The sequence below is a fragment of the Pongo abelii genome, chromosome 7 (assembly GCF_028885655.2).
Source record: "Pongo abelii isolate AG06213 chromosome 7, NHGRI_mPonAbe1-v2.0_pri, whole genome shotgun sequence".
Lineage (NCBI taxonomy): Eukaryota > Metazoa > Chordata > Mammalia > Primates > Hominidae > Pongo > Pongo abelii.
In genome coordinates, this window is record NC_071992.2 from 7,384,827 (window position 1) to 7,399,095 (window position 14,269).

At 43.8% G+C, this 14,269-nt stretch overlaps 1 protein-coding gene and 1 pseudogene across 1 annotated transcript; both read left to right on the plus strand.

The window, feature by feature from the left end:
- Window positions 1-341: 341 nt before the first annotated feature.
- Window positions 342-4,432, plus strand: LOC100451476 (olfactory receptor 7E24-like). Its single transcript, XM_054561167.2, has 2 exons — window positions 342-492; window positions 3,501-4,432. Exons 1-2 carry the CDS (start codon window positions 369-371, stop codon window positions 4,430-4,432), a joined length of 1,056 nt encoding a protein of 351 aa, XP_054417142.2. The 5' UTR covers window positions 342-368.
- An 8,721-nt stretch (window positions 4,433-13,153) lies between these two features.
- Window positions 13,154-14,040, plus strand: LOC129060825 (olfactory receptor 7E24-like; annotated as a pseudogene).
- Window positions 14,041-14,269: the final 229 nt, after the last annotated feature.

The window sequence follows — 14,269 nt, forward strand, 5'->3', positions numbered from 1 at the left end:
CTCTTCCCGTGGACATTAGGAAGGGTATCAGAGGGGGTGGGTGTACATTCCCTGCCATATTCAACGTAACTTCATCCTCTCCCTCTCAGGGTATTCAGAAAAATAGGACAGGAGGGGTGTACACCCACTGCGATATTGAGAGTCCCATCATCCTCTTTTGTTCTGGATATTAGGAACAATATCACAGGGTTGTGTACACCCCCTGTGATATTGGGAGTAATATCATCCTCTCTCGCTGTGGATATTAGGAAGATTTTCACAGGGGTGTGTACACCCCCTGCGATATTGGGAGTAATATCATCCTCTCCAACCAGGAAATGACTAACAAGGTCAAGGGGGAGTGTACTCCCCCTGCGATATTGGGAGTAATGTCGTCCTCCCCAAACCTGGATGTTAGCAACAAGATTACAGATGGGGTGTACACACCCTGCGACATTGGAAGTAACATGATCCTCTCCCCACCTGGATACTGGGAAAGATACCACAGCGCGGGTGTACGTTTCCTACGCTGTTGGGAGTAATCTCATTCTTTTCCTTTCTGGATATGAGGAAGAATATCACAGGGATGCTGTACAATTACTTCGATATTGGGAGTTATATCATCCTCTATTTTCCTGGATATTGGGCACAAAAACACAAAAGGGTGTACAACCCCTGCGATATTGGGAGTAATATACTCTCCTTCCCTGGATGTTAGAAAACAATATCATCAGGGCTGAACACCCCGTGCGATAATGGGAGTCATATTTACACTTTCACAGGCCATTTGGAACAATATCACAGGGGGTGTTTACAAACAGAGGTGGTGTACACCCCTGTGATATTGGGAGTAACATCATTCTCTCCACTTCTGGATATTAAGAACAATATCCTGGCGGGAGGTGGTACACTCCCAGTGATATTGGGAATCATGTCATCCTCTCCTTCCCTGGATATTCGGAACAATATCACAGGGGGGTGTACACCTTCTGTGATATTGGAAGCAATATCATCCTCTTCCCCGATGGATATTAGAAAAAATATCACTCATGGTGTACACCCACTGTGATATTAGGAAGAATATTACAGGGTGTACACCCACTCTGACTTTAGGAGAAATAGCTCCCTAAAAGGTCACAAATAATATCACAGGGTATACAGTAATATCTCCCTAGGATATTACAAACAGTATCACAGGGTGTACACCCACTGTGATAACAGGGGTAATAAGTCCCAAGGATACTACCAATAATATCACAAGGCCGTACACCCACTATGACACGGAGTGATATCTCCCTAGGATATTACGAGTAACATCACAGAATGTACTTCCATGGTGTGCACCCACGGTGATATTAGGAGTAATATCAACCCAGGACATAACTAATAACACCATGGGGAATACAGACATGATGTACAACCATGGTGATCTTATGAGAACTATCTCCCTAGGATAATACCAATAACATCACAGAGTGTACACACATGGTAGACACCCACTGTGGCACTAGGACTAATAACTTTCTAAAATATTATGAATAGCATCAGAGAACATAAACACATGGTGTACCCCCAGTGTAACTTTAGGCATAATTTCTCCCTAGGATATTACGAGTAACATCTCAGTGTGTACACACGTGGTGTAAACCCACTGTGACATTAAGGGTAATATCCCCCTAGGATATGATGAGAAACATCACAGGGTGTCCACCCATGGTGTACACGCACTGTGATGTTAGGAATAATATCTCCCTAGGATATTATGAATAATACCACAGGGTGTACAGGAACTGTGATATTAGAGGTAATATCTCTCTAGGATGTTAAGAATCATGTCATCACCGGGTGTACACCCACTGTGTTACTGGGAGCAATAACTCTCTAGGATAGTACGAATAATATCACAGAGTGTACACCCACTGTGATATGAGGAGCAATATCTCTCTGGGATGTTACAAATTAGATCACAGAGTGTACACACCTGGTGTACATCCACTTGGATATTAGGAGTAATATCTTCCTAGGACATTACAAAGAACATCACAGAGTGTACACCCACGGGAATATTAGGAGTCGTATATCCCTAGGTGATTACAAATAATATCAGAGGGTGTGCACCCACTGCGATATTAGGAGTAATATCTTCCTAGGGTATTACGAATAATTTCATAGTGTGTACACACGTGGTGTACACTCACTGTGATATTAGGAGTAATATCTACCGAGTAGATAACAAAGAACATGACAGTGTGTACACCCACTTTGATATTACCTGTAATATTTTTCTAAGTTGTTACAAATAATATCACAGGGTGTACAAACAGGGTGTACACTCACTGTGATATCAGGAGTCGTATCTCCGTAATATATTATGAATAATATCATAGGGTGTACGCCCACTGTATTATTAGGAGTGATATCTCTGTAGGATATTACAATTCATGTCACAGGGTGTGCAGCCACTGTGATATTAGGAGCAACATCTTTCTAAGATATTACAAACACTATCACAGGGTGTACTCCCACTCTGATGTCAGGAGCAATATCTCCCTAGGATAACCAAAATAATATCACAGGGTGTCCAATCTCTGCCTTCCAGGTTCTAAGGGATTCTCCTGCTTCAGCCTCCCGAGTAGCTAGGGTTACCTGTCACCATGCCTGGCCAATTTTTTTTTTTTTTATTTTCACTAGAGACGGGGTTTCACCACGTTGGCCAGGCTGGTCTGGAACTCCTGACCTCAGGTGATCCGTCGGCCTCGGCCGCGCAAAGTGCTGGGATTACAGGTGTGAGCTACGGAGCTCGGCCAAGAGTTATATATTCAATTAAATTGGAAAATCAGCTCCCATATTTGAGTGTGCATGTACTTTTATGAAGAAAAGATGTCAGAAAGCCTAAGGATGATAATAAATATGAAAAGTAACTGGCATGTGAAAAGGTCTTCCAATGAAGAACTCTAAGGTTTGATTTCGTTTTTAGAGAATGCGGTCCAAGCTCTTGTATCAACCTTATACATATTCTACATCAAAGGAATTTGTCGCAAGGTGTCAGAATACAACAGAGTGTATTTCACTTCTTCTTAATTTCTTTCAATTAGACTGAGATCTTTTTCTTAAAGAGAGAAGAGCATCTTCATTGCATTTTATTTTTTCTGAAAAGAGTAGGCCGTATTTTACTGAGATCACGGATTTCTTATATATTAGGTTTTGGTCTTCTAACATTCTTCAGTGGATTTTCTCTAAAGTAGTATGTACAGAAGGAGTTGAATAGCAAAAAAGTAAATCATGTAATAATTCTGAGATTTTTGGGTTTGTCACAACTGAGAAATATTACTGACGGTGTATGGTCCTCAAGTGTGAAAATGTTCCTTGTGAATTTCTTGCATCCAAAATATACACACGGCATTAAGGGCTGCTTTTTATCTTTCATTTTTCCAATCCTCTTTTCTTCCCAAGTTGTCCAAGTCACACAGAGCCACGGAATCTCACAGGTGTCTGAGAATTCCTCCTCCTGGGACTCTCAGAGGATCCAGAACTGCAGCGCGTCCTCCCTGGGCTGTCCCTGTCCATGTACCTGGTCACAGTGCTGAGGAACCTGCTCATCATCCTGGCTGTCAGCTCTGACTCCCACTTCCACACCCCCGTGTACTTCTTCCTCTCCAACCTGTGCTGGGTTGACATCGGTTTCACCTCGGCCATGGTTTCCAAGATGATTGTGGACATGCAGTCGCATAGCAGAGTCATCTCTTATGCGGGCTGCCTGACACGGATGTCTTTCTTGGTCCTTTTCACATGTATAGAAGACATGCTCCTGACTCTGATGGCCTATGATGGATTTGTGGCCATCTGTCGCCCACTGCACTACCCAGTCATCGTGAATCCTCACTTCTGTGTCTTCTTAGTTTTGGTGTCCTTTTTCCTTAGCCTGTTGGATTCCCAGCTGCACAGTTGGATTGTGTTACAATTCACCTTCTTGAAGAATGTGGAAATCTCTCATTTTGTCTGTGAGCCATCTCAGCTTCTCAACCTTGCCTGTTCTGACAGCGTCATCAATAGCATATTTATATATTTAGATAGTACTATGTTTGGTTTTCTTCCAATTTCAGGGATCCTTTTGTCTTACTCTAACATTGTCCCCTCCATTCTAAGAATTTCATCGTCAGATGGGAAGTCTGAAGCCTTCTCCATCTGTGGCTCTCACCTGGCAGTTGTCTGCTTATTTTATGGAACAGGCATTGGCATGTACCTGACTTCAGCTGTGTCACCACCCCCCAGGAGTGGTGTGGTGGCATCAGGGATGTACACTGTGGTCACCCCCATGCTGAACCCTCTCATCTACTGCCTGAGAAACAGGGACATTCAAAGTGCCCTGTGGAGGCTGAGCAGCAGAACAGTCGAATCTCATGATCTGTTCCATCCTTTTTCTTGTGTGGGTAAGAAAGGGCAGCCACATTAAATCTCTACATCTGCAAATCCTGCAACTTAGTTACATTATTTTTATGGCTTGATGGCTTTTATTCCTTTCCGCATTTCCTATGTGAATATTGTTTTCTTCGTTATACCTTTAACTGGAATGTGTGAGTATTCTGGGATCCTTTGTTTAGCAGAAACTTCATGACTGAATCTTCTATACCTAGGCGGCCTCCTTTAGTTTCTGAGCAATAACCCTGTCCTCCAGGTGGAATCAAAACCATCTTTTTATATACATGATGTCCTCACTTCATTTTTGAATTCCCTGAAAATTGACTTTATGGAAGCAATGTACAGCAGGTCCTCCAAAACCATTGGTGCGTTCAAAGTTGTGTAGTTATAATGTTGGTGAGGAATAAGTGGTTTCACTATACCTAATTTTGCTTAAAGGTGAAGTTTCCAAGAGACTTTCAAAGATGTTAAGTGAGGACATACTGTACATCAAATTCATACCCTCTTCCAGAGTTCATGTGGAATTTCTTTATAAACTGCATCTAGAGAATCTATTTAGGCAGGTTATGTGTAGAGATCCATGTAACCGGTCCTCAATCTTGGCTTTGAGTCAAATGACCTGGGGAGCTTACAAATGATGAGGCCTGGGTCTCATTACCTGAGATTCTGATTTCCCTGTACCTGTGTGAGTATGTGGATTTTTTTTTTTTTTTTTGAAGCACCAGAGGTGGTTGCAATGACGAAGTTTTTAGAGGCATCAAGCTCCAATGATTAAGAACAGAAGTTAATTGTAATATGATTTCTTCATATATTATCTTTAAATGCATTGTCCATCAACACCATACAAATGTTTATTATGCTGCTGTTTCTTACAATTTAGCATTTTTTATTTTTTTCTTTTTCTTTTTTTTTTTTCCTTTTTGAGGCAGAGTTTCACTCTTGTTGCCCAGGCTGGAGTGCAATGGCATGATCTTGGCTCACTGAAACCTCTGCCTCCTGTATTCAAGCGATTCTTCTGTCTCAGCCTTCCAAGTAGCTGGGATTACAGGCATGTGCTACGATGCCCGGCTAATTTTTACTTATTTATTGATTTTTTGTATTTTTAGTAGAGATAGTGTTTCTCCATATTGGTCAGGCTGGTCTTGAACTCCCGACCTCAGGTGATCCACCCGCTTCAGCCTCCCAAAGTGGTGGGATTACACGCGTGAGTGACCTCGCCCAGCCACCACTTAGCATTTTCATTTTACATTTGTTAAAGTTGTAGATTTAGACACACATCGATTTCTGCTTTGTTATACACTTGCATATACATAAGACGGGAAATAGAAAAGAATAAAATGGGCAGAGTATCCCTGAAGGTTCACTTTCCGAGACATTTTAAAACTATTTGCTTTTTACAAATTTGTTTCAATTTAGAAACTGTGGTATACACGCACAATAAAGTATTATTCAACCTAAAAAGGAATAAAATCCTCTCCACTGCAGACAAAATGGATGAGATTGCAGGTGTGTATATGAAGTGAAATAAGCCAAGCACAGAATGACAAATATTTCATGTCCTCACTTCTGCGTAGGACCAAAAAAGGAAATCTTGGCCAGATGTGGTGGCTCAGACCTGTAATCCCAGCAATTTGGGAGACCGAGTCGCACGGATCACTTGAGGCCAGGAGTTCGAGACCCGCCTGGCCAACATGGTGAAGAGGCCCAAGAAGCGCTTGAACTCGGGAGGTGGAGGTCGCAGTGAGCCTGGATTGTGCCTGTATACTCCAACCTGGGCAACAGAAAGAGACTCCATCACACACCTACACACAAAAGGAATCTCAGGAAGGTGGAAAGTATAAAGGTGGTTAGCAGATGCTAGGAAGAAAACGCGTGGGATGGGGAATGAAGATGAAGGGGTGGGTTGCCCCTCCAAACCTGTGGTTGTTTCTCGTTAGGTGGAAAGAGAGACTTGGAAAAGAAAAAGACACAGAGACAATGTATAGAAAAAGGAATAAGGGGTTCCAGGGGACCAGTGTTCACCATATGGAGGATCCCGCCAGCCTCTGAGTTCCCTTAGTATTTATTGATCATTCTTGGGTGTTTCTCAGAGAGGGGGATGTGTCAGGGTCATAGGATACTAATGGAGAGAAGGTCAGCAGATAGACACGTGAACAAAGGTCTCTGCATCATAGACAAGGTAAAGAATCAAGTGCTGTGCTTTAGATATGCATACACACAAACATCTCAATGCCTTACAGAGCAGTATTGCTGCCCGAATGTCCCACCTCCAGCCCTAAGGCAGTTTTCCCCTATCTCAGCAGATGGAACATACAATTGGGTTTTATACCGAGACATTCCATTGCCCAGGGATGAGCAGGAGACAGATGCCTTCCTCTTGTCTCAACTGCAAAGAGGCATTTCTTCCTCTTATACAAATCCTCCTCAGCACAGACCCTTTACGGGTGTCAGGCTGGGGGACCGTCACGTCTTTCCCTTCCCACAAGGCCATATTTCAGACTATCACATGAAGAGAAACCTTGGAGAATACCTGGCTTTCCTAGACAGAGGTCCCTTCGGCCTTCCGCCGTGTTTGTGTCCCTGGCTACTTGAGATTAGGGAGTGGTGATGACTCTTAAAGAGCATGCTGCCTTCAAGCATCTGTTTAACAAAGTACGTCTTGCACAGCCCTTAATCCATTTAACTCTGAATTTGACACAGCACATGTTTCAGAGAGAACGGGTTTGGGGGTGAGATTATAGATTAACAGCATCTCAAGGTTGAAGAATTTTTCTTAGTACAGAACAAAATGGAGTCTCCTATGTCTACTTCTTTCTACACAGACACAGTAATAATCTGATCTCTCTTTCTTTTCCTCACAGAAGAGAAGTCGATAATTGGGCCCCAAAATACAGAAAGATGGAATAAGTGAGTTCTACTGTTTGATAGTGCAGTATGAAAATTTTAGTTCACAAGAACTTCTTGCATATTTCCGGGTTCTTTGGTAAGAAGCTTCCTAACTTTCTCATTATGCTGGTTTTGAAGCTATTCTCTTTCTGCTCTCGAAATCATGCTGGTTTTTTTGTTTTTGGCTTTTGTTTTGAGATGGAGTTTCGCTCTTGTTGCCCAGGCTGGAGTGTAATGGTGCAATCTTGGCTCACCGCAACCTCTGCCTCCTGGGTTCAAGCGATTCTCCTGCCTCCACCTCCCGAGCAGCTGGGATGACAGGCATGCCCCAGTACGCCCAGCTAGTGTTGTATTTGTAGTAGAGACGGGGGTTTCTCCCTGTCGGTCAGGCTGGTCTTGAACTCCTGACCTCAAGTGATCTGCCCACCTTGGCCTCCCAAAGCGCTGGGATTACAGGCGTGAGCAACCGCGCTGGGCCCATGCTGTATCCTTATCTGTTGTCTGTTGTTGTTTGTTTGTTTTTGAGCCCACAAATAACTTCTCACCTATATGTTCAAATGATTTTTAACATGAGTGCTAAGAAAGTTCATTGGTGGAAAAGCAGCCTTTTCAAGTAATGATGATGGAGAAACTTGATTTCCACATGCAGAAGAATGAAGGTGGACCCTATGTCACACCAGGTGCAAAAATTCACACAAACTGGATCAAAGACCTAACCCCAAGTGCTAAAAGTATCATATGCCTAAAAGAAAATATTGGCCACACTTTCATGACATCAGATTGAGCAGTGCTTTCTGGGATATGACACCAAAAGCATAAGCAACAAAAGAAAATTAGATTCCTTGGATTCCATCTGAATGACAGACACTTTTGTGCATCAAAAAACACTGTGAACTGAGTGAAAAGATAACCCACAGATTAGGAAAAATATTTGCAAATCATATATCTGAAAAGAGGCTGATATGCATCATATGTAAAAAACAGCTAGAACTAAACAACAAGAAACCCAAAGCATCCCGTTAGCCATGTTCATAAGACTCGAGTAGGCGTGTCCCCAAAGAAGATATAGCAATGGCCTGTAAGTATCTAAAATGATGTTGAAAATCACTAATCATAGGGAAGCGCAAATCAAACCAATATTGTGATACCACACATTAGGATGGATATGATAAACAAACAAGCATTGGTGAAACTAGAGGGAAGTAGGAATGCTCGAATCTGATTGGAGGGAATGTAAAACCGTGAAGGGTCAGGGAAAATAGTATGGCGTGTACTGGGAAAAGTAGAAAGAGAATTATCAGATGTTCCCCAGTTGCACTTGTGGGTACCTACCAAAAAGAATTAGAAGCCAGGAATGGAAGAGATATTTGTACACCCATATTCATAGCAGCGTTATTTGCAACAGTCAAAATGTGGAAGAAACCCAAGGGTTCGTGGACAGATGAATGGAAAAGCACACTGCAGTTCATTCATACAATGGAAGACTATTCAGCCTTCAAAAGGCAGGCACTTCTGGCCGGTGCGGTGGCTCACGCCTGGAAACCCAGCATCTTGGAAGACCGAGGTGGGCGGACCACCTGAGGTCAGCAATTCAAGACCAGTCTGGTTATCTTGGTGAAACCCTGTCGCTACTGAAAATGCCAAAAATTAGATAAGCGTGGGGGCGTGTGCCTAGAGTCCCAGCTACTCGGGAGGCTGAGGCACAAGAATCGCTTGAACCCGGGAGGCGGAGGTTGCAGTGAGCCCAGATTGTGCCACTGCACTCCAGCCTGTGCGACAGTGTGAGACTCCATGTAAACACAAAACAAAACAGAACCAACAAATAAACAATAAATAAATAAATAAACCAAAAGAAACAGACAGGAACTTCTGACACAGGCTGCAACGTGGATGAAACTTGAAGACATTATCGTCAGTTAAATAAATAAATCCCAAAATGATAAACACGACCAGGCTCAGTGGTTCGCCCGTGTAACCCCAGCAGTTTGGGGCGCTGAGGCGGGCAGATCACTTAAGGTCAGGAGTTTGAGATCAGCCTGGTCAATATGGTGAAAGCTCATCTCTATTAAAAATACAAAGATTAGCTGTGCGTGGTGGCACATGCCTTTAATCCCAGCTACTCGGGGGACTGAGACACAAGAATCGCTTGAACTCACGATGTGGAGGTTGCAGTCAGCCGATACCATGCCACTGCACTCCAGCCTGGGTGACAGAGAAAGTCTCTGTCTCCAAAACAAACAAACTAACAAAAAAATTAAACACGGTATGATTCCACTCACACCAAGGATCTAAAGGAGTTAAACTCAGAGCTGCAAAATAGAATGGTGGCCCCAGGGGTGGGAGACAGAGAGGAATGGAGAGTTTGGTGAATGGGTGCAATTTCCATTGTGAAAGATAAAACTGTTCTGGAGATGATGGCGGTGATGGTTTCTAAAGAATGTGAATGTACTTAATGTGATTAAACTGTAAACTGAGAAATAGTGGAAATTGTCAATGTTGATACAGGCCATTCTATAGGAAATAATATATATTTATAATTTTTAATATTTATATGTGGCATATTTCCCCATCATAAAAGATGAAAATTGAAGCACTTGGATCTTAAAAAAGGAAAGAATGAAGCGAAAAATCCACACAAGCTTCCTTCTGATGAGAGGAAGAGCCCCAGAGCTTCTATGGACACTCACTTTTCTCTTCTTCTTCTTGCATGATGATGAGGAAATCCTTAGAGGTTGGGGATTTTGGGCCACTCTGGCTAATGAGGAGCTCTGTGCCTTGAGCCCCCCAGGCCACAGAATAGTAAATAGTCTGTGCCTCCAGCCCTGCATGTGAGGTTCCAGGCCTGTGGGCTCCACACCGGTCACCTGTATCAGGAGGCTCCTGTCTCACCCTGTCTTCTTGCCAGCATTAAGGACGGAGTCTGAGCCTCCAACGTGCACCATGCTGGGAGGACAGTTGACCTGTTCTCCGTGGTCATGGCCCAGAAGAGGGGAAGGGCGGTTCAGTGAGTGCTGCGGGATGGTCGGGAGCCTTGTTTTCTTTCCTCCTTCTCAGGACAAACAGGAGAGTGCGGTGGGCAGATGGGAGGAGACCAATGTGCAAACTGTCAGCTCAGCAGACTGTGCAGTTTCAGATCTTGGTTGTGGGGGGGGGGGGGTCGCTCTCAGAAATCTCATTCAAAATGTTGCCTTCCTCCCCCACTGCTTGTCCTTTTCACAGACATCTCACCAATGATAGCAGGGAATGAGTCCCTCTAAATTGTTCCCTCAGAACAACAAAAAGATGATGAAGGTGATGGTGAGGATAAAGAGGATGATGACAGACACCATGACATCATGAACCCTTACTGAGGGCTTCCTAAAGGCCAGGCTCTGAGCTCTGTGCTCTATGCAGCTTGTTTCATTTCATCTGCATAGTCTCCCCATTATGAGTGCACATTTCATGATGATTTTACAGACTAGAAAAGGAGCAGCGCATTTTCATAGAACTTGTACCAGATCATGAAGTCAAAAAAGGTGAAATCCAATATGAACCAGGCAGTCTAAGTCCAGACACATGACATTTGGCCAGTCCTCTCCCCGCATCCAACCTGCTCTCTCAAATCCTTGTCACTCAGGCCAATGCCCCTGCTCACTGTGCCCTTCCCTTTGGGGGTTCCTTGGAGACCACAGCTGGACCAGTGGGTGCCACAGTCACTGTGTCAAGTATGGAAAGGGCAGCTGAGATCACATCAAAGATTCCAGAAAGAATTGGCACAGGATCATTCGGGACGCATCTCTCCCTTGGCCTTGTTCCTGGCTTTCCTTACAGCTCTCGACTTCGTCAAAGGGGTCATCAATTCAGAGTTTGGCTTCCATTGCTATTGAGGAAACTGGAAAGCATTTCAAAAATGCTCATCAGATCTGCCTGTGGTTAAGACCTTTGAAATCTGCTGAAAACATTGTGAAGCTGGGTGCGGTGGCTCACGCCTGTAACCCCAGCCCTTTGGGAGGCTGAGGCAGGGGAATCACAAGGTCAGGTGTTCAAGACCAGCCTGGCCAACATGGTGAAACCCCATCTCTCCTAAAAAGAGAAAAAAATTAGCCGGGCTTAGTGGCGGACGCCTGTAATCTCAGCTACTCCGCAGGTTGAGGCAGGAGAATAGCTTGAACCTGGGATGAGGAGGTTGCAGTGAGCCGAGATCACTCCACTGCACTCCATCCTGGGCAACAGAATGAGACTCCATCTCCAAAAAACAAAAAGAAAAACAAACAAAAAAAAACCCCACAACTTTCTGAGAGTTGGGAGACCATCAAGTATAGTACCTGGGACTTAGAGTCTGGCCATTAATTTTCAATACCACCCTTTCTACTTATCTGTATGGCAAGGGGTGAGATGTCCATCCCCTGAGACTCAGCACTCTCATCTGAGTTGATTTCTAGTTGATCCAACGGAAGTGAGCGATGATTAAACCGATCGTGGGTGCCCGCTGCGTGATCTCTATGTGATGGATGCGTAAAGTAAAGGCAAAGTGAATCTTAGATACATTCGTTAACATTTTAAGCCTCAACTCCATACAGTTCAAAGGAAATATCTCCTGACCTGAAGTTCTGGTTTCCCTGCATTCCAGACAGGACATTTTATTTTGTCCTTATCTCAGTAAGTACTGAGTATTGTGAGAGGAGCAAGTGAGTCTCTTTTGTTTCTGATTCCCCAAAGCCAATATCTTGCTTGGCACATAGGAGAGAGCAAAAGTAAAAATCTATGTGAATTATTGAATTGACACTTCCTTGGTTCACAAAAATTGGCTGTCATCAGTGTGACATCAGTATGACAGAGTGTGTGTTTTTAGTTTTTCGTTTTTTGAGACGGAATTTTGCTCTTGTTGCCAGGCTGGAGTGCAGTGGTGTGATCTCGGCTCACTGTAGCCTCTGCCTCCCAGGTTCAAGCCATTCTCCTGCCTCAGCCTCCCGAGTAGCTGGGACTACAGGTGCACGCCGCCATACCGGGCAAAGTTTTTGTGTTTTTCATAGAGATGGGGTTTCACGATGTTGGCCAGGATGGTCTTGATCTCCTGACCAGGTGATCCGCACTCCTCGGCCTCCCAAAGTGCTGGGATTACAGGCGTGAGCCACCGCATCCGGCCAAACGTTTTGTTGAAAACTCTAAGTCCACCTAAGCTAAGGACAGGAATTATAGCCTCCATGAATTTTAAAGCAAGATCCACCGATTTGAGTAAGCAATTACTCTCTTGAAGGAGAAAAGTCCGAAAACATAATGATGAAATCACTAGGACCTTACTGGCCTGTGGAACTATTTTCTGCTTATGAACTATCAACTTTAATTTCATTTCCAGATGGCATGGTCTCAGCTGCTATCAGTGTTTATAAATGTTCTAATTCAACGGAATGTGTATCAATCTGTTCGAATCAAATAAAATATTTGAGTTCTTAATTTCCTTTAATTAGGATAACCTTTTTCTTAAAGTGAAGAGAATGGTTTTACTGCAGAGTTTTCATCGGAAAAGATAGGCTGTATTTTCTGGCAATTAGGAATTCGTTAGATATGATGATCTGGTTCTTGGAACATTCTTTTATCTAGTGTCTCTAAGGCAGGTGTGTACAGCAAGAAGTGAATAACACAAAAATCAATGATGAAAGAATTAGAAGACAATTGAGTTTGTCAGAACTGCAAAATATTGCTGAGTATGGATTGCTCTGAAATCTGAAAACATTACTTCTGAATTGTTTCTATCAAAAATGCAGACACAATGCTAGGTGTCGGTTTACTTGTTTCCTATTTTTCAACCCTCTTCTCTAGGCAAAAGGTGTCCAATCTCTACAGACCCAAAGAATCTAACAGATGTCTCTATATTCCTCCTCCTAGAAACTCAGAGGATCCAGAACGGCAGCTGGTCCTTGCTGGGCTGTTCCTGTCCATGTGCCTGGTCACGGTGCTCGGGAACCTGTTCATCAGCCTGGCCATCAGCCCTGACTCCCACCTCCACACCCCCATGTACTTCTTCCTCTCCAACCTGTCCTTGCCTGACATCGGTTTCACCTCCAGCATGGTCCCCAAGATGATTGTGGACATCCAATCTCACGGCAGAGTCATCTCTTAGGCAGGCTGCCTGACACAGATGTCTCTCTTTGCCATTTTTGGAGGCGTGGAAGAGAGACATGCTCCTGAGTGTGAAGGCCTATGACCGATTTGTAGCCACCTGTCACCCTCTGTATCATTCAGCCATCATGAAGCCGTGTTTCTGTGGCTTTCTAGTTTTGTTGTCTTTTTTTTTTTCTCAGTCTTTTAGACGCCCAGCTGCACAACTTGATTGCCTTGCAAATGGCCTGCTTTGAGGATGTGGAAATTCCTAATTTCCTCTGTGACCCTTCTCAACTCCCTCATCTTGCATGTTGTGACACCTTCACCGATAATATCATCATGTATCTCCCTGCCGCCATATCTGGTTTTCTTCCCATCTCGGGGACCCTTTTCTCTTAATATCTAATTGTTTCCTCCATTCTGAGGGCTTCATCATCAGGTGGGAGGTATAAAGCCTTCTCCATCTGTGGGTCTCACCTGTCAGTTGTTTGCTTATTTTATGGAACAGGCGTATGGGGGTACCTCAGTTCAGATGTGTCATCTTCCCCGAGAAAGGCTGCAGTGACCTCAGTGATGTACGCTGTGGTCACCCCCATGCTGAACCCCTTCGTCTGCAGCCTGAGAAAGAGGGCTATTAAAAGTGTCCTGTGGCGGCCGCGCGGCAGCACAGTCTAGTCTGAATATGTCCTTATCTGTTCCATTTCTTCTGTAATGTGGGTTAAAAAAGGCTGCAAGGTCAATTAAGAATGATATCACAGGGTGAACGCCCACTGTGATATTAGGAGTGATACCTCCCTAGGATATAAAATATACTGCCACAGAGTATACACACATGGGGTACACCCACTGTGATATTACAAGCAATAGCTCCCTAAAGTATGATGAAAAATATCACACGGTGGGC